Here is a 27043-nt window from a genome sequence, read left to right as displayed (position 1 = left end):
CCTCCGATATATAAATGCCAAATAAAATACGATTTAAAATCGTAAATGGTCATGAAATCGGTGGCAAATTGGAAAATCTTCTTTTAAAATTAAACAGAAAGACTGAAGAGTTAACTTTTGACAATAATAGTATAATTCGGTCTGAATATAATTGCACAAAAGCCTCAATCAATCACACCTCACAAGAATCAATTTATCCAAAGTTTTCGATTCAATTAAAGCTTGAAGATAACTTGATAATAATTAATAACCATTAAACTAGTTTTTAAATCTTTTAAACTTTAGAATTAATCGCTATATTCAACACTCTAATGAGAAATAGCTCTGGAATGCTAGACACGTTGAATTAGAAGCATCTTCGAATCTGGTCTCTTTAAATTTTAAAACTCATTCAAGACCAATCGCTGCTACTTCGCAGAATGCGGATTCATTCCCTATTCGCTCTGTGTAAGTCTTTCCATCGAATACAAATTCAGAAAGCGGTACTGTCAAGTGTACGGTGAAATTTAGAGCTTTGCCAACTTTTTGCGAGCCTATTGATGTCCAGATTGCTTGGCAAATCTTTGGATATGTCGTGATAGGTTGTCGGGGCTGTAGCATTGAATATTTAGGTCCCAGCTCTGCAACTGTAAGAGGTGCTATTGGACCGTCTTTGACTTGCTTTGCTACTTCTATTGAAGCTTTGCAGAGGTCCATTGCAAGCCCTTTGTGTCTATGTTCACGGAGTGTAGCTAGAAACATTATTTCGTAGCTGCAATCGACGCCATATCTGAAATTACAGAATAAACGATTATTAATTACAACTAATTATGTTACTGTACATTTCAAAATAGTTATAACAGGATTATTTTACTGAAATGTAATATTTTTATGATCCTTAATTAAATTTGATATAATAAAGTACGTAAATATAATGTTTAAATTAATTTATTAAAACTTCACAAACGCAGATATATAAGAGGTAATGGACAGAATTAATGGCAACTCAAATGAAATAATTCAGGTTATTATGTTGACATAATATGTTAGAGGTAATTGAACTCGAAACAAAGAGAGAATTTACAGCGTTGTATCAACGGTCTGAAATATTTAGCACTAGCGTCAAATTAAATCATAATTAAGGCCATTTAGGTTCTAATGAACTAAAAATATAGTACCTGGAATTTATTACACCAACATTAATCATGATTTGAAATTAAAACTTGAAATTCATAGAAATTAGTAAGATATAATATAAGCTACATTTTTATAACTTGTTATTGCAGTCATGCTATAAAGTCTGATGCAATTTACTATCCGTAATCCGTTCCGACCGAAATTGCTTCTCCTTTTTTCTACTGAGCAGATTTTTAAATGCAAAATGTTGATAATATAACCGATAGATGCCAGGTATAGATTTCTGGTAAATGGTAAGTAATCACTACAGTCATAGTATAAAACTAAGTCGCTTTCTCTGTCCCTATGACCCTTTGTGTGCTTAAATCTTTAAAACTACTCAACGGATTTTGATGCGGTTTTTTTTATAGATAGAGTGATTAAAGAGGAAGGTTTTAGTATATAATTTATTAGGTTTTAGACAAAGCGGTCGAAGCCGCGGCCCGCGGGCGGTAACCTAGTATAAAATAAAAAAATTGGTTGTCTGTAAATCCGGTTTACTGACGATAGTTGAACGTGACAACGATTGTGCTTCTTTGTCGCTCGTTCCGCGCTCTCGCTTGCACTGGAACGCCTCAGAGCGAGGTAACGCCGCATGAGTCATGTTTTTTCGGGCGTGCTGCCGGCTCTATCGAATTATAAGACGTTGTCACGTCAATAAATAGCATGACATGTTGACATCAAGCTGAGCTTGATTGATATATCCAAGAGTTATTTAATTTCCTACCGAAGACAAAAATATGTTATATTTAATAATACGACGTGACTCCACGTTGAAATTTAGAATTCCTGTGCTAAATAGTAAATGGCACGGAATTACCATACGTAAATTAGACTGTAAACATTTTTAAATCGTCGTTTTGTCGTCGTCGGTTTCACAACGCTGGAAATCTCGTTCTCAATTCGTTTGTTTCAACCTATTCAACCTATGTTTTTTTTAACAATTTTTATAGAATTGTCAAACGTATAATGTAATCAGCTGAGCAAGCTCGTGTAAGTATACGCCATTGTAATAGTGTAATATAACCTAGTATGAACACAGGCTCCTAAAAAACAGTTTATAACTATATTAGAAGCCGAGTTCTATGAGTGTATGTTATATTTATTAAGTTTTTTTTTTTTATTGTAGATAGGGAAGCGCTTGACCACAATCTTGCCTGATGGCAAGATGTTGTCTAAGATGATACTTCCCTAGTATGTACCGGTTAACTAGGTATTATATTACTATTCTAGTAGTAGATAATAAATAAATAATTTCCTCACTTTTCAAACAAGTTACACCTGCCATCGACGTTCGCCATAAACTGTATAAGTGAACGCGCCGCCTCCTCCTCGCAGCGCTCCTCAGCAAATATCTCAAAGAATGCTTTCTCCGATGCACTTGATGTTTGAACCTGTGATAAACGAGATTCTTGAAAGCTAACAGACCGCGCTGTTCATACTATCTGTCAATAAATCGCTCCTTGGTTTCCTCGGAGCTAAAAGGAAATTGATAAAAGGCTCCATTGTTAACCGTGTTTTCTTGACGTGTTGAGTTAATACCATCTTACTTAGATGTATGTAATAAGAGTAAATAATATAGCGAAAGTAATAAGCTTGTTATTGTCAATTGATATGAAATCCCACGCAAACGATACTAATTACATGAATAATAACGGTTTATAAATAATCGAAAAGCTAATAAATGTTAGTCTAGACATAATAATAAAACAGGACGAATATTTAAAAGAAGGATGGTTGATTCTTGAAGATTATTAATAGACAACGAATGTTACATCTTCAACTGATGATTACTGTCTTTAGATTTCGAATCAATTGATGAACCCAATATTGGAATACGAGATAATTAACTGCGTCAATACTTTGTATTGATAACCATTTATTTAAAAAAAATTACAAAAGTGAAAATAACGAATCATTCATGGGAAAATAGATAGGTAAGTATTTGCTGTATACTGCATATGTTGTTCAACGCATTTCAACAATTTAATACACTCTTACATGTAATTACAAAGGTATGGTTTGTAATAGAGAGTTCACAAAATATCTTACCTGTATTTTATTAAAAGCAACAGCAACAACTTGATCTGTGTCTGTATCAACTGCCACTAAAGAAACTCCATCCAACGCTGCGTCTGCGCATAGTTCTAACAATTCCTCAGCTGCCTTTGGGTTTTTGTTTATACCACATCCAATAGACACGTATTCGTCTTGACAAAATGATTCTGTTATAACCTGTGAACAGAAAATGTTGAAACAATTTTGAAAAAGACAATGGGTAAGTGAATGTTTTCTAAATTGTGAAATCTGCCATCTGCACTTGGCCAATGTGGTAGATTATGGCTTGAAACCTCGTAAGAGGCACGTTCCTAGCAGTGGCAACATAATACATGGGATGGTAATGATTTTTTTTAGTAAATTAGGTACATACGTTCGTAGCGAAAATCTTTGAACATGGAAGTTTTATCATGGTTGGAAAACCTCTACTGGTTTACGCTCTTATTTCCGTGTGGTTGGTTATAATTTTGTATTGTAGTATAAAATATTGTTCAACGAATTGGAACAGTTTTAAGACTTGCCTACTCAATAACAATGTACAAAGGTAGTTGTTAAATAGCTAAATGTGTCGTGACTAACTCGAAACTAAATTGGGTGAATACTTATATTGTTAGAACTAGATTTCCGCCCGCGGCTTCGCCCGCGTTTGCAAAGGAAAACCCGCATATTTCCCGTTCCCGTGGGATTTCCGGGATAAAAACTATCCTATGTGCTAATGCAAGTTACCCTCTATATGTGTGCTAAATTTCATTGTAATCGGTTCAGTAGTTTTTACGTGAAAGAGTAACAAACATCCATACATCCATACAAACTTTCGCCTTTATAATATAATATATTAGATATTAGATATATATTAGATGATAACAAATGAAGAAACTGTTAACTTAGCTAATTATAAATAAAACTGAGTTTGTATTAGAAGTTGAAACCTTAAATGTATATTGATTATAACAGCAGAATATACATGAGTGATGAGTAGGTATACCTACCATTCCTTAAACTCCGAAATTATAACTAAGCTACACAAATTATTATTTAAGAAACTACTTAATAAGTAATGTAAGAGTATCTTTCAAACGTAATTACATTGTCTATATTTATTGTAAAACACAGTCGCGAAATTTAATGTTTTAAATTTATAAGGAATTTTATTAGTTATATTTTATTATAAATAAAAAGTTAATACTTAATAATGTACTAAGCACTTAGACGTGTACACTGTACAAGTACCTATATGCTCTACCTATAGTATGCTATAATACTCTTACTGCTAAGAGGATACTCACATTTAATGCACCGGCGAACGTTTTCACGGAGAGCGACTCTATTCTATATTTCCCTGGAATTCATGCAAAATGCATTTTAAATAACCGCACTATTCTTTGGAACTAATTACAAAGGAAAACTTTCGTGTACGTTGCGGTACTTGAAAAATATGTGTAATTTTGAGAGAATTACTAAATTAATTGTATCCAGTCAATAAGAATATGAAGCGGTCTTCTTTTGTGTGACTATTATCTCTGGTACATACCTACATACAATAGGTATTTTAAATGCTAACACATTTCGTTTGTAACTCTGAAAAATCCTTTAATAATTTGAGTAAAGATTTTTTTCCACAAATTCATATACTCAAATATTTTTTTATTTCCATATCTTAGAGTTTGGAGTATATAACATTCTTTTATGTGCTGATTACTTTATCACTTTCTAAGCCGCAAGCGTTATCTAAATATCTTAGCCAAAATGATCCATTTATCGTTAACTAATTATCTTCGTCATTATATTTTTCAAATTTTTTGTTATTTGTTTCAAGTTTTTTTTTTTAATAATCGCTGAATTAAACGGCGGTTAATCGTGGTCAGTTAGTTTATATCCCTACACAAATGCAGATATAAACAGATACAAGGGGAGTTATCATAAAAATAATTGTGAAATTTGTTCAATTATTGTAGTAAATTATATTTCCAGAAAAATAAATAGGTAGTCGCACTGAATAGCATTATTATAAAAACTGCAATAAACATTAACTACAGGTAGTATAATATTATCTAGATATATATTATATATGCAAAAGTTAAAAGTTCATATGGAGATAAAAATAACAAAAAATTATATCGAATAGTCCGTACATTTACCGTTTAGACTGTAGATGTACGTGTTCAAGAATGATCTTAAGGCTTTCAATTTGAACCATATGTTATCTAATTAAAACTAATCTATAAATAAGAGTAACATAACAAACCATTACAAGTTGTACACCATTCCATTTTAAAACTGGTTAGACCTGCGCACGCGCACAACACGATCGAACGACACTGCTATCTAAACACTACTGACCTTTAGATAACTAAGTACATAACAATTTATTCTAATATAATAGTTTCGTTTGTCTCAAGGGAAACAGAACGTATGGGCATAGATGAAGCACTTATTACTCTAAGATGCAGCATGAAGAAAATTGTTTACTACAGTCTTTTATAGAAACAACTTCAAAGAAAATGCATTTATGTTATCTGTTAAATTTTATGATATAAAAAATATGTTTTGAGACTATTCGGTTTCCAGAATTATCTGGTTTGGGTAATACGAGTATTTTGATCACAGACCAGTGATGCAGTTGCTGGGATGCAGGTATAGTACCTACCTTCATGTATTTTTATATGATACAAAGAATAAAACTCATTTATATTCAAGATTAACAGAACGCTAGTTAACAATACAAGAAAAACGTGAAAATAAATGAATAAAAAGATAATTAACAAAGTTTGTAACTAATTACTGAAATACAACTTTTCATGGTTGTTTTATTTTATTTTTGCCGAAATAGTTCTTCTTCGATAGGTAGAATAAAAGCAACTAATTTTTGTATATTGCTAATTACCATATCCAAAACAAAAATTTTTGAGAATCAGTTTAGAAAATATTTCTCTTGTATCCAGTCAGTTTCATAAAACATAATTAGATTCGCAATTATCTTACAAAAATTATAATTTCCGCACTTCCATCTTCTGCAATAACATTACAATTTCTTTGTATTCCTTCTATCAATAATTATCTATCATTTGTCCTGTTTTACTTGGTCACGGTGTAAACAATCTAAAAATAATCGTTTCTAACATGAAACAGCATCATTAAAATAATAAATAAAAATAATAAAACGCAATCATTTTCCGAATACTTTTATTAGAATACTTAAGTAGGTACTTTCATATTTTTAGTTAAATTAATTTATATAATAAAAAATAAAATCATTGATCACTATAACCATCATCTTTCGTTCCAAAAAAAAGGTTTTCGTAAAAAGCAACCTCTTATTCCATACACCCAGTTATTTGCCGAAGAATAAATAAACAGTAAAATATACCAGCGAATAACAATACGTACTCTATTATACTTTAAAATTTCATATTCTTAAACTGACTCTGTTTAAACATAGATAGTTTGTGGAAGCTCACCGCTCGGAGAATAGTAACATTCATTGCCGCGTGAAATGTACACGGAAAACGTCTCAATTCTGTATTTAGCTGTTATGCAAAATGCTTTTTAAATTAGAATTCTCTTCCCATAATAGTTCTTAGTATACATAATTTCAAATATAGGTCATTAAGAGTAGCGTAGTTAGTTATAATTATAAAGAGCGTAGGAAATTTAATGTAATCTTAATCTTAATCTTATAATATGTATACAGGGTGTCCCACTGTTGGTATACTAAGCTCAAAGGACGTTATAGTTTTGCATACGCTGAGTATGTAAAAAATACTTAAAAAATTCCAGACGAATTTTTTTTTTAAATAGATGAATTCTTAAAACTCTATGTGTACACCCCTAACAAGCAACCCGCCTATTTTTGCCACCCTCACGTGAGCTATCGTTTATGATAATGTTTTCATAGACAAAATGCTCACATTAGAGAAGCGGTATATGACGGCTGCGCGAAGCTAGAGAAGAAAACATGGATTTTCAGGAAAAATTTAGCAAAAAATTTTGACGTAATTTTGTTGTTTAAGTATTTTTTACGTGAATAGTGTATGCAAAACTACAAGTTCCTTCGCGCTTAGTACACCAATAGTGGGACACCCTGTATATAAATCTCGTGTCACAATGTTTGTCCTCAATGGACTCCTAAACCACTTAACCGATTATAATAAAATTCACACACCATGTGCAGTTCGGTCCAACTTGAGAGATAGGATAGTTTAAATCTCAAATCGTTTTAGAGAAAGCGGGTGAAGCCGCGGACGGTAAGCTAGTAAGAATATGTAGTGAAGTCCCATGTCCCCTAGTGGGGTAAGGGGCAGATGCATTATACAATATACATCTGTTTCACTGATCGATTTTCTTTAGGGACAAGTGGGTATATTATTCCATACAGTAGGTAGAACATTCTATAAAGTTCTGAGCTCTTTATCTAGTTTACAGATAGACAATAATAATATAGGTTTTACTATTGTTTTGCAAGAATTAGAATTCACGTACAACATAAAAGAACACGTTCTCTATAAACCGTGTTTCGTACACTTCATAACCTTAAACTTCATACCCTCATATTTAAAGGGAAGTTCGCCAATTTTATTCACAAGACGGCAAAGTTAAATAGCGTCTATGATATCAGAAGTCAAGTCCAGAAAGCTGAATCAGTGCAAAGCAATCAACAGTCTGGCTCGGACGCCGGCGGAATTCAATTTCTGATGCCATTGCCGTACTGACATTTAAATTACTATTATCATTAATTTCATTTCAGTAATGAACCTTACTGAATTACATTTTATTAAAATAAATTATGTTCTAAGGTTAGGAATAATTATTCAGTTCAAATTGTGTAACTTGATGATGTAAATTATGATGAACTTGTAAAATAATGGTTTATGAAAATGTAATCCTTACTAATTTTATGGATGCGATAATTGTTTTCTTTTGTAAACGGAGCAATTTTATGCAATGAGATATATGTCGTGGAGTACCTACGATATATTGTAGAGTTCTTTTCACAGGGTTGAAAATCTAAATCCGATAGATTCCGGTTTCTACTTTACTTTTAAAGGAGAAAAAAGGTTCATAATTAGCATCATGACTACTTGAATTCATTGTTTATGCTATTAGCAAAGCAAGTACAAGAAAGTACCTACACCAAACACGGAAAATTATGTGAGCTTGAATACAAACTACGGATATCTATAATCTATAGTTTCTTATAATGCAACATAACAGTAAGTAATCGTAACATAAATTATACAGGGGATTTCATAAGCTGAGTGCATAATGATTAAAACAATCAGTTTATAAACGCAAATCAAGAGCCATTCGCTTCAATCAATACCTTGATGTCTGAAGCATGGCAGCACCGAGCTGACGTTTACCAACCAAAATAAAAATTTTAACTAAAACTTTTACAAAATCAACAGACTAAAAACACTCGTGAGTTCCGCCGCCGGAAGTACTTGTAACAACGCAGTATCATTCAGTTTTTTTTTTGGCTTTTTCAAAAGTAAAGAGATTTTAATAAATTTGAATTTTCGTCATAATTATTTTCACACTATCACGTATTATGTTGTGGTACAAAATTCTTGAGTTATCATTTCAAATATAATTTATTTTTAAAAAGACTCCAACACTAAAAAACTCTATTGTTCTGTTTCGGTCCTCAAATAGGTACGTAAGCATAATAATATCATGTTTATCAAGTGATATAGGTACGTAATGTTGAATTTTGAATAACTTATACATTAAATAATTAACCAAGTAGATATTATGTAGGAAGTAGGTAGATTATTCAACAGAAAGGGCATAAAAGTTATGAAGACATTGTATCTTACAGTCTTCATCCAAATCATTATTTAACTTTCTAATTTCCCGTCAAGCCCTAACAATAATCAACATTAAAGTGTACCTTTCATTACCCATGTATTTATTTAGGAATTCTCTCGCAGGGCACGTTTAAAACATCATACAGTTCGCTGTAACGTCCAGAATATTGTGCGTAGTTCCCGTATATATACATGGTGTTCAAAGCTACAAAGTACATAAAGGTAACAAGGGGAGGTGCGTGTTTGGAATTTGTAATGCGTTTCGCTTACACTAATGAATTTCATTAAGCGACAGCGTGACAAGCCATTTGGGTAACGCGGAACAAAAAGAGACGTCTTCATAAAACTTAAAATTGTACACTTAGTGAGGCCTTTTATGTTAAATTGACAAAGATTGAACAACCTGTATAGCCGCCAGTTTTCATATTTCCCTGTTTTTTAAACGACTTTTAAATGAGCAATGAGCATACTTTTAGTTTGATTGGATTTTGAATGTTGCGCAAATTGTCACTTGAAATTTGAAATTGAATTTTGCATAGTATTATCACAGTATAACAATAGGAAATAATATTGTAATACTGTGGTATTATGGTTTGAAAGATGTTACATGAACAGGTCAATACCATAGATACAAAATCGTTGTAAATCACATAATTTTGTAACGACACATACGTTCAGAGAACTGTAGAACAGAGATTCTACGGTCATCAGCCCATATACGTTCCCACTGCTGGGACACGGGCCTCTTATGAGAATTCATTATAGCCTGTATCCACAAATATTAGATTTAATTAAATTTTAAGTAAGTTTCTCAACACACATACTAGGTACTAATCTGTCGTTGTCTCATAAAAAACCAATCTTACTACTTACTTTTAGAGAAATACAAAACACGTACCTAACTAAGAAATTTCAGTAAATATTTTTACATTTTATTTATTTACATACAACAAAAACTAACAAAGCTTCTTATCTGAATTTAGAATCACTTAGAAATGAGCACATGAATTTTTTTAGATCCTTAAATTTTACTAAAATTGTTATGTATAAATATAACATTTATTCTAAATACCTATAAAGGTTTATTTCTAAGAAACGATTTGCAAAGAAATGGTTTTTGTAACATCTTCGTTCAGACGTATAGAATAAGTGACAGATTCGTACGAAAAAATAATATGAAAATGTTTATATTTTATTAACTTATGTTTTATTCAAATAAACGTCTACGAGGAGCTTACTAAATTATGAAAATCAATTCGATTTCTCCAAACTAAGTGAATTCGTGTTACTTACGTATTCAAAGCTTTTAGCGCTACTATTCGTTTTATAACATTTTGTGAAAGAGGCGGATAATATTATTGCAAAGGTAACAAGACTGAAAGAAACTGGGCTAATTAATTTTCAATGGGCTGCTAATTAGGAAGCTATGTACGATGTCTTAAAGGTCAAAAGGTAAACGTACAGTTCGTTCTATGCTTACGTGTAGAAAATTGAAATGCTGGTGTGGTGAAAATTGAAATCCAAAGATTTACGCTACGCTTAGTTTAATCTGAGGTTTTTAGTAGTTGGAAATTTATTATTTGAGAAAACACCTTTATATAATCAATAATCAATTTTGTCAGCAACATCTTTTTAAATGTAAAACTATAATTAATAAAGTATTTTGTGTTATCCTTCTTTTAAATAATGCAGTACTTAAGAAAGTAATAAGATTTTACGAATGAAATTTAAGGTGCTTAAAATCATTTCAGTTGTATTTTAATAACATTTTGTATAATTTTTATATAGAGAAATATCCAAAACAAATATTGCATGTCCGGTCTATAATAATTTGTAACAGCAATTTGTGATTTATTGGTGACCTCATATGACCCAAGATAACCTTAATATATAAGATAATAACGCTCAGCGGGAAGACTGTTTATTTACAGCCCTATTATCACATAAACACGGGATAATGGATAGCCATCTGATAACTAAAATATCCACTAAATTACTAATACGTAACGATTTTATTTTTGTTTCCTGAAAAGTTACAAAAACATACCGCTATAACTCATATTAGTACCATATAATGTATCAAATATAATGTAGCAGAATTATGTAGGTATTTTTAAGAAAATATTATTTCTGGAAAATGGAGCTATACTATCATCTTATTTTAACTCCTTTATTTGGTTTTAAAATGTATCTATTATACTTAATGATCAAATAATACTTATATTATACAAAACTAATTTGGTTGATATTTTTATAAGATTGTACTTTCAAATACTCCCCTACCGCCGAAGTTATTTTTTAAATATTTTTATTAAGTAGTATTCATTCTACATAATATCCAATTTTAGAGTTAGGTCCATTTAAGCTTCATTTAATTCTAATACAAACCAATATCGAATATCATTTAAATTCATTCGCAAAATCGTATTAAACGATTATGTTTCTTTTTACGTTTTGAATAAAGCGGAAAATGGCATTCCGCTTGCAGTTATGAGAATGATACTTTCATTGCCGTAAAATTTTATGTAAATAACCTGACCTATTTATACTGTCGACATGGTCAATTACTCTCTGAGGCACTTTAAAGCACCGTGGTGATATAAAACTTCACAATTAAAGCTTTCCTGTAATAGCCACTTTATCTTCGAAACTCGAAACAAAATGCGAACGTGAAAATTTTTAACATTTCTTCTCCCGAGACTAATTCAGTTAACTTTTTGTCCCAATTCCGAGTACAATTTACTTGCCTTTTACACCTTTATGCTCATATCTAAGGTGGCAATTAAAAATAATTCCATTTTTTGTTCGTTTTAGTACTGTCTTTTGTAGCGGTTTTTACAGTAATTTCAAAGGATAATTCAGAGCTTTTCATGGACTGTGCTTATACTACAGCTTTTTGCATTATTTTACAAATATTTCGCATTTAGCAAATTGATCAAAAAGTGATAGCATTAATGATGAATTAATGACAAAATGCCAAATCACAATTACGTTACCGCAATAAATGGAATTACGCTTTGTATCAATAAATCCTGGCGTGTAACCTGCCACATATTTGTCGAATTAAAATTATGTTATTTTATTTTTGATTAAATTAAAAGTATGCAGCAAACATTCCCATTAATGAAATAATCAGTCCATGTTTATTTTCATATTTTCAGTAATAATCCTTGTTAAATTTATAGGTATTAACCTACGTCGGCTACGTCATGACATTAATTCTAAATGAAACTTATTTCGTGCTGTAATGTAAAATATGGTATTACATAGGTAGTATGTTTTACATTACTAGTAGGTATTAACTAAGCGTACCTATATTTCGTCGAAAGTTCTAATTGACTTAAATCAGAAGAAATCCTTGGGTGTTTAATTAAAAAATTCAATTATACATGACATTTATTCGCAAGATTATTAAACCTTTACCTTTACTAAATCATGAATAAAAATTACACAACAATACTCTGATGTATAGTGTCTGCTTTTATTTCGTCGAGTCATTTTAGTTACACTTACTTGAACTAAACCTTTAAACATAGAGTAAATAATTAAACAGAGCGCTAAAAATTTTCTCAAACAAGTTTTCATAAATCGGTTCTTCCAAACCCTTCATTTAAATATCCTACTGAAAACGATAGCGTTCACACAATATTATCCCTCGAAGCTAAATCCTTTATTGCTGGATTCAAAATGGTCGTGACGTATGTGTCTCGCCGCTTCGATCCCGCAGCAGTATTGTCAAGTGCGTGCAAATTTGACACTAGCTAATTGGCGGAACGCTTGAAAGATGATCGTCTTCCGTCTATTATAGACGATTATACGAATACGAATAGTTGATTACGAATACGAATACGAATAGTTGATGGAGCTATGAAATACGGCATGTACACATGAAAGTTATAAATAGATACATTTCAGACCAAAACGTTAAGAAGATACATTCGTAGTCTACAAAAGTTCTTGACTTCATGTTTGTATTTTTCGATTTAATCAATATTATGAGTACATTATTAAATTATATTATACACTAGCTTCCGCCCGCGACTCCGTCCGCGCGGATGTCCGTCTTCGCGTGGATGGTTTATTTCTCCATTTTGAGTAAGTAACTCTGACAATGACATCTTATAAAAAAAAGAATCCACTGCGGATAACGCAACGTGTGTTTGCGGTTCTATAGAACGACGTCTATGGATAAAATTGAAAAATTAAGATTTATTTTTTTTCCACGTATTTTTTCAGGATAAAAAGTATCCTATTTTACGCCCAGGATAATAAGGTATAATTATACCAAGTTTCATCGAAATCGAACCGTTAGTTTTCACGTGATGTCTTCACATACAGACAGACAGACAGACAGACAGACAAAAAAGTTTTTAATCACATATTTGGGTTTGGAATCGATCCAGTAACACCCCCTGCTATTTATTTTTTCAATATTTTCAATGTACAGAATTGACCCTTCTACAGATTTATTATATGTTTAATTGTATTTCGTGTTTATATTAGATATATCATTTCTACTTTTTCATAGAATTAATACTTAGTTCAAACCTTCAACCACAAACTTCTTAGTATAAAAATCTAATGCTACGACTTGAGTCATAGAATTTAACTCCACGATGTGTAGGCGATAAACTGAAAACATTATTTTTAGATTTTTTGTACCTTGTTGAAAGCTGTAGAATTAATGTAGAGATTACTTTAAAGTGCAGTAAAGAATTTCAATGCTAAAGGTACGTAAAAATAATATCATCGTCAAAGATAAATACATCCAGCTTCCAAGACGGTGAAAGAAAATAGTATAAAATCATACTCCATTATTATTAAGGATAACATTATCTCTCAAAACAATATGTACAAGACATTATTGTTTTGATAGAAGGTGTCTTACCCTTACAAGCAGTGAAGATAACATGAAAATTTTTAACGTTTGATGTAGTTCAACAGACTATAATATAAAGAAAACATCAGACAGCGTTTCGCCGAAAGACAGTCTTATCGGTTGAATGAATATCTAAAAGGCTTTATCACAGAAAATAATAAAGCCTGACATACAAGACAAAGTACTCTAATCTGCACCTATGTTATCGTTTCGACTTTAAACACGTTTGAAAAAGGGTTAAAATCGCGTAAAAACATTTAAATTATACGACGTTTTCAATCTAGACCCAAAAACACTCGAGACAGTAGGCTGCGGTCTAGGAATTAATGTGCCGTGTCTAAAACCTAGCACGCACTCGTGGACGTTTGCCTTTGTCTATTAGACTCGTCTGACGGAGTCCTGGTTTCCTTTCTGGAAATAAAAGATTACGAAAACGCTTGCCAAAATCTCCGCAAACAACTATTGTGCGACGTAAATAACAATAGACCGTTATTACTAAGAGACTTTTAGTAAAATAACAAGAGCAGAGCGTTCCAAAAAGGTATTATCTTAATGACTGTAATTAACTTTTAGTATTTAAAAATTAAAACAAAATGTGAAATATTACGAACAAAAATAATAATTTTAAATTAGATTTAAATTGTATTTCGTGAACATTTAAATATCATTTTAAATCACCTTAAAGCTATGTTATAAGATATAATGAGGTTTGAATGATGGAGACGAGGAAGTAAGAGTTAAGGCTAATTATCCCCTTTTCAATAATAATGAAATTAATAAATCTCCTCATCATAATATAAGAGACCACACATCTCAAATTTGAAAATGATCAAAGCGAGTAGTTACATTCATTATGCAAAGCCGACTGACTTTAGCCACGTAATTTATTCTTTCTGCATTTATTTGCCAAGTCCATCAATTTTCATCACTTATGTATGAAGATTAGCGTTGATAAGATGAAAGCGGGGAAAAAATGACGAATGGGAATGTTTATGAGGACAGAATTCGGGTCAGGTAAACGACTTAATGACACGCAATATATCATCGTTGCGTCATGAATAATGGAAGATGACGGTAGAAATTTGCTGTGGGCATCGAGCTGTAAAATCGCATTCATTCTATAAGCTCCGATTCGTTGGCTTTATTGGAACAGTAAATTTGTGAAAATTCCAAATTTTCGAATATAACAAATGGTTTTGATTCAGTTATCATTCAGTGTTTCTTTTCATTTTTCTGCTTGGTGAATGGAATGTGAATGAAGAGATTTATATTACTTAGCGATAGTCCTCTAAACAATAGACATTTCTTAGGTTTATTTTTAGATGGTTGCTGGACAAAATCGGGATTGAGCGATGTTTTATTGTATTACACTGAGAGAGAGATAGGATGATTATAGTCTCTTTATACGGGTATATTTTGTCAAGACAAATATCGATACGCTAGGATTACTTTTGGGATAATATTATTTGAGATGGGATCAGTAAAGAAAATATTTTCTGTGGCTACGTAGACACCTTATAATTATTGTCATTACAACTTGGCGGACAAATTTTTTTATACCTAGTCTAAATCCTGTTATATCTTAACTAATATTATTATAAAGAGAAAATATTGTGTTTATGTGCGTAGGTAGGTATGTTTGTAATGTTTTTACACAAAAACTGCTGGATCGATCTCAAAGGTTCTTTCACCGCTACGTAAGCTACGTATTTCCTTTTTATTGATTGGTGGCTATTTTAATAAAACATCTCTTAAAAAAGAATCATTTATTACTACCTATCAATAACCTCCTTCAAATGTTTCAGAGCTTCATCCAGAGCCATGTAGATTTCCTGTGAATTCGGCGCTCTAAGTTCTATGGACTCTGACGTACTTCTGTCGGGCAATTTGTGAAGGAAACTCTGTGTAAGAGGGCAGAATACGTCTGGGTTCATGGATTCAGTTTTGGACTTGGTGAGGTAGCTCATGGGAATGCCTATGAGGAGTACCGTGATGGCTCCCGCGAAAGGACAGTACGTGAAGGAAATTCGGAAGAGAGACTGCAGCGGCTTTGTTGGCATTTGCGTTCTGAAAAAGGAGATATGATTATGTACATATTATAACTTATATAAGAATTTTAATACCCAGTTGTGGAAGATCGAAAAAATTTCGTTGAGTTGAACGGTAGTGAAATAAATTATTATCTACTGCTAAATCGTTTTTTTCTTGTTTTAACTTGATTTTTTCTTTCAACGTATCGCGCTGGCTCCTAGGCGTTCTCATTGTTTTATTTATATATGTTTATTAATTTGTGTTTAGTTTGTAAGTTGATTGCTGCAATGGGGCTGCCATGAACATTCGTTCAAAAGCCTTGAAATAAATGATTGGGAAAAAATCCTGATTTTACCACGTAAAAATTAGTTACATAACTATTACAGATAATATTATAGTCGCGTTAGAGTTAGAGTATACATATACCTAGTCTACCTATGATAGTAGTCTCTTTCAGAAGAAGACAATAAAAAAATAAATAAAAAAACAGATTAAATCCATTCGAAAGCCCAGATTGTTATTGCATTCAATAAGTTATCACTATCACCATAAATTACCACTGTACACATACTTTTTTAAGTGCGTCTGTTATAACTATATTTTTCATTTCATGTTGTGAAATATTAAAAGGGTTAAAAGATTCATAAGCGCTGTCCCCAGTGAGACATTGGATAGGCGTATTTACTCTGGCTCGTAATACTCAATCCCGTATTGATTTTTGCGCCGGTTGAAAGTTTTAGTACCTATTTAAAGGCTCATACCAATTCATAATCTTCTTAATATAAATAAATCTCGTGTCACAATGTTTGTCCTCAATGGACTCCTAAACCACTTAACCGATTATAATAAAATTCGCACACCCTGTGCAGTTCGATCCAACTTGAGAGATAGGATAGGTTTTATCCCGGAAATCCCTCGGAAACGGGAACTATGCTGGTTTTTCTTTGAAAACGCGGGCGAAGCCGCGGGCGGAAAGCTAGTATAATATTATGTTCGAGCACATGGCGCAAAGCTATATTGAAAATGCACTCAACGTTCAGAATATAAATCACAAATAGACATTAAAGTCCAAATGAACAAGAGATCGAAGGAAAATTTGTAAGAAAAAGTCATAAAACTGTTCGAATCCCGTTATAGTAATGTTGAGGAAGTTTTTAAAAGAGGAATAAAAGTGCACTTTCAACCGATATCAAAGTTAGCAAGCTATGATTAAAACTTTGGATGGCTGATTTCTTAAGAAAATTATCATTGTTAGATAAAATACAATCCAGCAATAATCTGTTATCATATAGAAAGATGATGACATGATTATAAAAATGTATATCGTTTAATAGTGATATTCTATGATAGATTGGTTTTAATTTAATCTGTTTCATCATTAGAACGGTTCAAATCTTCAGACTAAAAAACATTTTAAGCCAAAAAGAACATACAATATACATATTAAATACACACCACAAGTTACAACAATTGTAGGTACACACTACAACAATTGAAGTTTAAAATAAAACTTATTGCTAAAGTTAATTAATTACTCTCCTTTCGAAGTAAATAATCCAAGTTATTTTAATTAACAATTTCATTAGAGTTTATAAGAGATATTTTAGCTAAACTATCATTACACAAAATTAAAATAAAACGAGCGTACAGTGTAACGACATTTTCTAAGCACTTAAAAGTGAAAACAAATTAGCCCCTGAATAAAGTTCAAACCTGTAACTTTAAAAGCTAAGTGGTGCGGTTATGTTAGCCGTGGACACTTAGTCTTTGTGAAATCGACATTAAATTTAGTTCAAAGACATCTGTTACAACTTTAACTTAACCCTAACTTAAATCTTGTCATAAGTTTGGCTAATTAATTGGATCCATGCAGTGTGGTGTACCTACCACAATGTTCCTAATTGAGGTTGTTATACTGTTACATATAGGTATATCTACGATTGTTTATAATTGGTTATATATTTTGAACCTATTTATACATATCTATTTATACATAGATAAATGATAAATTTAATTATGCTGTTATTATGATATACTAGTGTTCCGCCCCGGCTTCGCCCGTGGTACATATTTCACAATAAAAGGTAGCCTATGTCCTTTCTCGGGTATCAAAATATCTCCATACCAAATTTCATGCAAATTGGTTCAGTAGTTTAGGCGTGATTAAGTAACAGACAGACAGACAGACAGAGTTACTTTCGCATTTATAATATTAGCACAGTATTACAATATTATTTTCCTAAATATGGTAATACTGTGATATTAGTATGGATAAATGTTATTACTTCGCATAAACATTTTACCCACACGAAAGACACTATAAAAAACTATTAGTAGATTTAAAATATGTACAAGACAACAATACTAACTTATTTGTACAGTATTGTCAAGGTCACATGTAAATAACTACAGATTAGTCCAATTATATTTGTTCTCAAATTTCAAGCCAAATTAAACTAGTAGCTAACCACTTTGAAATGGTAATTTATGAATAATTTTACACTATTACCACAATCCGAACACCTAATTTATCGCTACAATTGCCGCAATTCTGCTATTAGACTAGGAGAAAATTATTTTGAACCAACTAGTTACATGTACTATCTTATGTACATGCGTATATTACATGTGCTATAATATGTACATGTGTATAGAAATGTCTATTTATATATTTAGTAATTGAATACCTAGAACAAGATAAAACCAAGTAAATAAAAGTACATAGGTTCGAGAACTGTGAAATATTAATCTAGAAAGTTCTACTAACTAATGTTCCCTAGTTACAACTTACAATACAAGTAACTAGGTAAAGTTTAAAATAGTAAATTATACATCTTCAATCGTGAACCTTTAATATAGTTTTCAATAAAATAAACGAAATAACTAATGTAAGTTAGTTCCTAATTTAGGTTAAAAGCTTTATACGGTACAAAAGCATTTTTATAACGTCAAGTTTCCATGCCTCTAAACACGTTATAAGAACATGCCTGTATATATATTTTTTAATATATAATCAAACATTGCAATTTTTCATACAGCAATTATTTATTATTATGTAGTCAGAAATAAAATTATTTTAAACAAAATTTATACTTACGCTGCACTATACGCAGTTGTAGTCACGTTCACCAAAACATGCGTGAAGTTAACTTTTCCACAGCCTGAAGTTAGCAACGGTTTCCTCTGGAAGGTCAATGCCCCCGTAGCCAACGCGTTTTCAGCTCCTATGAGTAGCCACCCGCATAGAAGTAGGCTTAAGAGGCATCCGCTTAGAGCTCCCTGAAAGAAAAAGTCGTATTGCTGAGATTCGTAAATCACACAGCTTCGTGAGTCTATAGTTAATTTTTGTGTACGTTTTTCTGTAAGTAAATAACAATCGTTGTCATTAAATTACTGCATTCAAAGACTAAGGCTGGTTGCAGAGCTTGACCGACCATCAGTGCATACGTCAGTCGCGCTTGTCATATGTATGGAAATTCATAAAACCGTTCATAGCTAGACCGACCATACGCACGCGTATTGTCATGCGTATATCTTCATCAAGAAGCTTATATCCTCTAATATCTTCATACATTTGTTGACGCGTATCGTCAGGACCGACGGAATTGAAAAAAGATTAAGTACTTTTATTCAAGCGCCATCTAGTGTGCCACTTAAGATCTAAATGATTAATATCCACGCCATCTGTTATTTATCACACATATGACACACCACGATAAAACTTAGCTATGCAGTAGTAGTACAGCAGCATATTAATTTTTCATAAATAACATAGATGTCACTATTAGCAATTTAAGATAAAAAATAGATTAATAATATTTTAATAATACAATAATATTAAATTTATTAATGCCAATAAAAAACCTAATAACTAGAACTAGTATCAGTCTAATAAATTTAATGAAATATGTTTATATTCTATTATTTAAACAATTCTAGAAAGAAATGCAGAGATTTTGCGAATTCTTAAAAAAATAACTACTTAACATATTCAAGTATCCTACTAAAAACATAATATACATCGTAGACATGTCGTACCTGTCTACCTTGTATCACCTAATCTACATAAAATTGTAGCGTTGTAATTAAGACATTAGGTATTATCGGGTAATAATGAAAATTGTTGATACAATCGTCCCTGAATTTATTCATGCATGCATGCAACATATATATGTACTCTAATACCAATCTTCACTTACAGAACAATTGGCCCTTGAAGAAACAATCCCCAATGTGAAGAGACCAAGCAGAGTTCCAGCAGTCACTCCCGTCACTCCCGAAGCCACGTGCTGCAGTCTGTCCAGCTCTTTAGCGGTCCATACAACACCGGCGCAATACAATCCTACTACTAGACAGAGAAGCTGAAAGAATAATGTAATAGTGATTAGAAGAATTGAAATTGTATGGTGATAATTTAAATAGTGATCACGTTTGTTGGTGATTTCCGTTACGGTTTTTTTTTTTTGTAAAAGTTGTGTACTTTTTCTATCCAAATCAACTAACTTACGAGTTAGTTGGAGTAGCCTGTAGTTCTGAAATATTTTATTAAAGAGGACTACAAGAGCTAGTTGAACTTGAGTTACTCGCGCACACATTGGTTAACACAATCGACGACGGTTGATGGAGATCACGATTTTAGGTTTTAGACTGATTTTAGTCCTCTTGACGGGTTTTGTTTTAATTCCCATACCTACTTACTTAATATTTAAATAAATACAAATAATTTATCAGTTTTAAAGTAAGTAAAATGGATTCTCCAACAAAAACTAAGAATTCTGACGGAAAAACATCAGCAAAACAAGCGACACGTCCGTCGAGCAACAGGCCTCGGTCGGTATTGTCGGTGCACAGGCATTCACGCACTTTCTACCTTGCGATTTACACGAAATCTATTGATTAAACTTAAAAAATAAAACACTATTATTCTAGCATAATATGTTGCTTGTAGAATCATTTGCCGAAAATACAGAATGATTGCATGTAGTTTAGTATGGTTTTTAAGTATCTTAAGATTTTTTTAGAGGCAATAAATAAGTTGTATTGTGTTTTCAACACACTATCTCGCTAGTATATCTCCTGAAGAATATCATATATTTGTCTGAGATTTTTTACTGCAGTTAATCATATACTTTCAATCATTATAAAACTCGCGTTTATCTCTACTAGTCCCCTTAAAATGACAATATTTCCAGCAGAAATAGGTACAGTAGGACACAAAATAGTCTTAAAGGCTTTATTTGGTACGGATATGGAAGAAACATAGTGTAGAATTTTAAGGACTTTTTTGCCATTTTATGTTTGTTTTAATACCAACCAAAAATGTTTAAGTAACTATTGAATTAAGTATACTACACTAGGTACGTCTTAAGTTAATAAAAGTAATAAGTACAAATACCCATGCAATATTGCCCACATGACACAGACATTTGATTAGAACAATCCAATCACAATAATAAAGATAAAACAATCTTCCTACTTCTCTCGCAGAAACGAGCAAAACCATAAAGCAATCAGTTCAAGATTTTATTGTGCCGAGAATGATACTACTAATCCGTACGTAGGTACAGTTGACGTCAATAGTGCTAAAATAAATATTTCAACGAAATGTTTGACAATAATAATTGTATGTTGTTACCTACTTGTTTATCCAATTTCATTTCCTTATTAGAATTAACTACTCATGGATAATTTGGCAAAATTATTGAGTATAAAGTTTCTAGATAATTAAATCTATCCAGTTAAAATTTTTTAATGTTCATATTATTAGGTATGTATGTTATACCCATAGATATACCTATGTGGATATTTACCTTCATAATTTTGCAGCAGGCCAATTCACTCGTACTCTGTGGCATCCATGGTCGAATGAATTCTTCGAATAACACTCCCGATATTGAATTAATTATTGACGCTATACACCTGAAAGAAGATAATACAAAAGTAAGCAAATACATGTACACAGCGCCATTTTTTTTCTTCTGTTAAGAAAAGGAAGTAAACTAAAACATTTGATAAACTCACCCAGTCGTCGCACTAAATATCGAAATAATAAAGATACCACAAATACCAGGAAACATTGTGGCCAAATTATTAAGAAAATGTGGTACTAGCTGCAACAAACGAATAATTAATTATTCTTCAAAAATCAAATTTTATCCCTCTATTTATAAGTGTCGATGTTCATAATTACTCACTTGCTCATGTTTTTTAATCTGTCCTGTTAACAATGGATCACAACCAGCAAACCAAGCGTATAGCGTAAGTCCCAGAAAACAGGACAATAATTTCATCAAAATTACTCCGACGCAAGAAATTGCTAAGCAAACTCTGGCTTTGCATATTGTCGATACTGCTAGAAGCTTCTGCAAGGAAGACTGACTTAGAGCCACCTTCCATAGCCAGTTTGTACTGAGAGCTAAGGTCACAACGAAGAATGACGTGTGATGAGCCAGTTCAGGATCTGGACTGAAAAAGGTAAATTAATTGCTTTCCACATATAGTATACCAAATCCTACTCTTATATAAACACAGTACTTATTATAACCGTGAATGTTTTGAGAGCTGGATGGAAATTTGTTCCTCTTTTAGTGAAATATATCTGATAAGATAGAGCAGAATTGTCCTGAGTAGAACGAGGTTCAATTTGGACCGTTAATGAAATACTCGTGCTCATATAATTTACTTTATCGAGGCACAGATTATTTAAAAAAAAGGGCATTACTTATCAAGCGATGACAGCATACTCGTAATTTATATGATGTTAATTTTGTAAAGACCAAGTAAATAAAAGTTAAGCTTACAAATACTCTATCTAAGATTATCAATGTTTTCATAATATTACGAATGTTTATGCAACAAAGGTTATTGTACTTTATGACATTTCTTCTATTACCTACGTACTTTTCTTGGTCCTTAAGATAGATTTAATTGCTTCTTGAAATCGTAACTTATACACGTATTGTTAAGTAATTTGAAGAAGCATTCCTCAAAAGAAGTTACTTTGGCTGTTTTGCTGCTAAAGAAAACTAAAGAATCTGGTCAATTTCATGTCCAAAAATACTTACTCATACAAAACCAGACGACCTCCATGGTCAGCGATCTCCCACATTTTCTTGAAGCCCATTGGCAAGAGTGCCAGACCGCTTGGCAAGGCTGTGCCAGCTAATGCCAGAAACGTTGTAACTATACCAATACTAATGACTGCTCTTAAACCTGCCATTGCTATTAATGTAGAACATGCTACACATGTGACTGCAGTTATTTTGCTTGCGAGAGGATTTGTGACTGCAAAAATTATTACATTCTTGAATAAGTTTCGTTATAAAGTTATTGGATCTTTCGATACTAATTACATTTAAGGATAACTAGTCCCTAAATAAGATGATGTCATAAATATTCCCAGTGTGGGAAAATTACAGTAGATACTATAAAGCTATATGGTCTTCTATAGCAATTTCCCACACTAAACATAAATGTTCATTCATACTTCATACAAACAACATTTTAATTCACAATTCACAAAAAAAAAACAAAAAGTTACATGTGTGAGAATATTTCTAAATATGATTTAGTATTCTTACCTAGTCTAAATGCCATAAGTGGTACATAAGGCACGATTGGTAACAGCATCAATTTGCTGATGACAAATAAAACGGCAGCTATCGTTCGTGTGTGCGTTGAAAATCGTATTTCTAAATATTCGAAACTTGACGACAGCTGTAATTTGTGGAACACTGAAATAAGAAAATTTATTAAATACTAGCTTCCGCTCGCGACACCGTCCGCGCGGAAAAATTTTTATGCCCACGATAATAAGGTATAATTATACCAAGTTTCATCGAAATCGAACCGTGTTTTCACATGATGCCTGAACATTTGATGTTTTTTTTATAAAAAAAATATCTAGTCTTATCTGATGAAGTGTAGCTGTACTATACAAAAGTTCTTTCCAAGCCACGCAGGATTAAATCCACATTCACAATGCGATTTTTTTTGGACAAATCCATCATGCAAAATATACGAGACGTAAAAATATGAACGTGTTTACAATTAGTAATTCAAACCAACAAATTAATCAACATAAAAAGACTGATTGATATACACCTCAATCATAAATACCTACATTATATCATAGTAATTTACGTTGCGATAGAGCTACAACGTGCAAAATGTTTACCTGGCAAATAGATGACAGCTGTTAAGAGGGTGACGATGATAAGTGATAATGCAGACGCCCAGTACTGCGTGCCGCGCAAATATATCTCTACAGGCACGCCGAGTAATGTTATACTCGTTAAATGACTGCAAATAATATGTAAAAATATATGTGTTAAATGGAAAAAATATATAAAAAATACATGATATTTTGTCGCTGACTGTACAGTGTACACGTTCCTTTCATTAGACAAGTAAATGCGGGTAGGTAACTATTATTTTATTATTGGTTAGAGCAGGCTCCAAGGAGATGTTCGTTTGCAAAAATAGCGGACCTAAATCTGACTTCTGATATATATATTGTATAGATCCCAGACATCCTATAGACAGATGTTGCCAACCAGTTTTGTGGTCCCCCTCCCCCCACCCCGGTAATTAAATATGGCATACAAAGAAAAAAATAAAAATTTCCAAAACATGCCGTGTGTGGTATCAAATGAAAGAGCTTATTGAGTAGATCACGAATATATAGCATACTATAACATTTCTTACACTTCTCTAAGATTTTTTAGAAAATTTACGAAAATGCTCCATTTTTGAGTTAACTTTAAACCACTATAGATTGAAAACTCATGAATATATTTTTTAAATTATTATTTTAAATAATTAACAATAGTCCATTGTTTACGATTCAATAGTTTGTAATAAGTGAGCTATATGTATGTGGTGGATTTGATGACCCCAAAAAATGTTTTAAATTGCAAGGCGCAACTTTCACTGAAGTTACCGATTTGAAATCACACAGAGGCTGATTCAAGAATGTTCTGCCATATTGCAGAGTTAATTATTCTAAGTCCTGACACCGATATTTTTGTATTTGGCCTTTATTTCTGGCATAAACTTGAAAATATACTCGCCATCTTTGAATGCTCCCCCACTCCCCCATGCAACTATTTCACTGTACGAACTATTGAATCGTAAACAATGGACTATTGTTTATTATTTAAAATAATAATTTAAAAAATATATTCATGAGTTTTCAATCTATAGTGGTTTAAAGTTAACTCAAAAATGGAGCATTTTCGTAAATTTTCTAAAAAATCTTCGAGAAAGTGTAAGAAATGTTATAGTATGCTATATATTCGTGATTTACTCAATAAGCTCTTTCATTTGATACCACACACGGCATGTTTTGGAAATTTTTATTTTTTTCTTTGTATGCCATATTTAATTACTGGGGTGGGGGGAGGGGGACCACAAAACTGGTTGGCAGCATCTGTCTATAGGATGTCTGGGATCTATACAATATATATCAGAAGTCAGATTTAGGTCCGCTATTTTTGCAAACGAAACTCCTCTGAGAGTCCGGTCTAGGTGGTGTTTTTAAAATTTTGATTCATTTCACAAAATATAATAATTCAGTTAAAAATTATTTTTATCTACATCTGTACACTGTATCTTCTAATTCATTTATGCTTTTAATAATTTGCTAACTTTATCTCAAAATTCTGAGTAATTGTTTAATGCGATTTAAGATTCACGCTATATTCGTTTATTTACTTTCAACATTGTAGTTCACACATGAAAATATTTTTATCAAATTCATTAGTAGAGTGGAACTGATTTTGATATGAAAAATTATTTAGTACGGTCTACTCTGTTCTACTAGTTAGATACCTACTATGTAAATTGCAATAAAACATTTACTTACCTCGCAATAAGAGCCAAAGACACAGACACAGTGGACATATTTTTCCCGCCAAAAACAAACCCGGACACAGTATTATATTTATTATTAACGAACACGAAATAAAATATAATTCCTATAATCACACCCAACGTTATTCCAAACAAACAATATTCGGCAACATTAAAATAAATAGGTGAAATCGGAATTGTGATGTTCCTCATTTTTGCAGAGAGCGACATTATTATAACGTACTTTCTTCATTAACGGTTTTGTTGATAATAAACCTGATATCAAAGCTATCCTAACAGCCGGTACAAAAAGATAAATGAACAGATAAAATGGGATCTTTGAATCTATTCGCAAACATAATAAATTGGATTTGCTGAGGTATCGTCGACTTGGCCTGTGTGCGTTATTACAATTTTGGAATGAGAATTAGGTAGGTACCTATTAGACGCATGAAAACTTTAACATTATTTTTAATGGTATTTTTAACTACATTATAATAGTTAGGTACTTCATATTATTGGATAGGTTCTTTTCAAGTTGCAGGTCTCAGAAAATAATCTTTAATTGCATAGGTACAGATTTTTTTTTTTGTTAATTAAACATGTTACTTATGTTTAAGTATGATTAATCTATTTACAAATTATTACGTACAGTATTATACAAATAACATTTGTAAATATAGACTTTAGTGTGTTTTATGTTCAAACAATTTGTGTGAAACGTGCCACATTGAGGAGGAAAGGGCACGAAGGACGAGGGGCTGTTAGGAGAAAAGTTTTCTTGACCTTGAATCTACTTGTTTCTACAGTTTACTTATTAAAATAATTTTAATCTGCATGCAGCGTCATTATGGCCGGTTATTATTTAAATGCCTCTTGCGATTTTTCTTAGTCATCGAAAAAAAAATCATCAAAATCAGTTCATCCAGTGTACGGGTGTTTGGCACCAACTTCAAACCTATTTAATAAATAGCACATCTAAATAATATGCAGTAATTAATAATATCAAATCTTTTTTGTTTTTTACTTTTCCGTTTTAGAAGTCGGTTGTTTTTAACGCAGTTAATTTTATATAATACCTACTTTTTAGTGTAATTTTCAACACGAATCAAACGAGCCCACACTCGATAAAGTTGCGTCAATATACCTATTGCTGAGTTCCTATGGCCACCTTCCGATTCCATCATCAAATCAGCTCTATGGCATGATAATGTTTCATTGCTATCCAATTTACATATGTATACAAAATTTCAGCTCAATC

General features: G+C 31.9%; 2 protein-coding genes across 3 annotated transcripts; both read right to left on the bottom strand.

Annotated features, from left to right (window-relative positions):
• Positions 1-264: 264 nt before the first annotated feature.
• On the bottom strand, positions 265-5586 carry LOC123694590. 2 transcript variants are annotated; one of them, XM_045640058.1, is made up of 5 exons: positions 5459-5586; positions 4500-4552; positions 3208-3390; positions 2419-2549; positions 265-769 (listed from the first exon to the last, which is right to left on the bottom strand). In XM_045640058.1, the coding sequence occupies exons 1-5, from the start codon at positions 5481-5483 to the stop codon at positions 388-390; spliced, it is 774 nt and encodes a 257-aa protein (XP_045496014.1). In that variant the 5' UTR covers positions 5484-5586; the 3' UTR covers positions 265-387. The 2 variants fall into 2 exon arrangements, with proteins under 2 accessions (XP_045496014.1, XP_045496016.1); XM_045640060.1 differs by lacking the exon at positions 4500-4552 and having other exon boundaries at positions 5459-5574.
• A 10064-nt stretch (positions 5587-15650) lies between these two features.
• LOC123694603 (sodium-coupled monocarboxylate transporter 2-like) lies at positions 15651-26034 on the bottom strand. Its single transcript, XM_045640078.1, has 10 exons — positions 25796-26034; positions 24107-24231; positions 23511-23663; positions 22995-23214; positions 22125-22395; positions 21952-22040; positions 21741-21849; positions 20130-20291; positions 19028-19209; positions 15651-15966 (listed from the first exon to the last, which is right to left on the bottom strand). The coding sequence occupies exons 1-10, from the start codon at positions 26011-26013 to the stop codon at positions 15672-15674; spliced, it is 1824 nt and encodes a 607-aa protein (XP_045496034.1). The 5' UTR covers positions 26014-26034; the 3' UTR covers positions 15651-15671.
• Positions 26035-27043: the final 1009 nt, after the last annotated feature.

The sequence above is a fragment of the Colias croceus genome, chromosome 9 (assembly GCF_905220415.1).
Source record: "Colias croceus chromosome 9, ilColCroc2.1".
Classification (NCBI taxonomy): Eukaryota; Metazoa; Arthropoda; class Insecta; order Lepidoptera; family Pieridae; genus Colias; species Colias croceus.
Note: the sequence above shows the minus strand (reverse complement) of the source record. Positions and strands in the feature narration are given on the sequence as shown.

Excerpts from the sequence above, each read along its gene's own strand:
- LOC123694590 (XM_045640058.1), bottom strand. The coding sequence starts at position 5,483 with ATGGAATGGTGTACAACTTGTAATG. Across the intron at positions 4,553-5,458 it reads ATGGTGTACAACTTGTAATG|GGAAATATAGAATAGAGTCG; the intron begins GTTTGTTATGTT and ends CATGAATTCCAG. Across the intron at positions 2,550-3,207 it reads TTGCTTTTAATAAAATACAG|GTTCAAACATCAAGTGCATC; the intron begins GTAAGATATTTT and ends CGTTTATCACAG.
- LOC123694603 (XM_045640078.1), bottom strand. The coding sequence starts at position 26,013 with ATGTCGCTCTCTGCAAAAATGAGGAACATCACAATTCCGATTTCACCT. Across the intron at positions 24,232-25,795 it reads TCTTTGGCTCTTATTGCGAG|TCATTTAACGAGTATAACAT; the intron begins GTAAGTAAATGT and ends TATTATTTGCAG. Across the intron at positions 22,396-22,994 it reads GGTCGTCTGGTTTTGTATGA|TCCAGATCCTGAACTGGCTC; the intron begins GTAAGTATTTTT and ends TACCTTTTTCAG.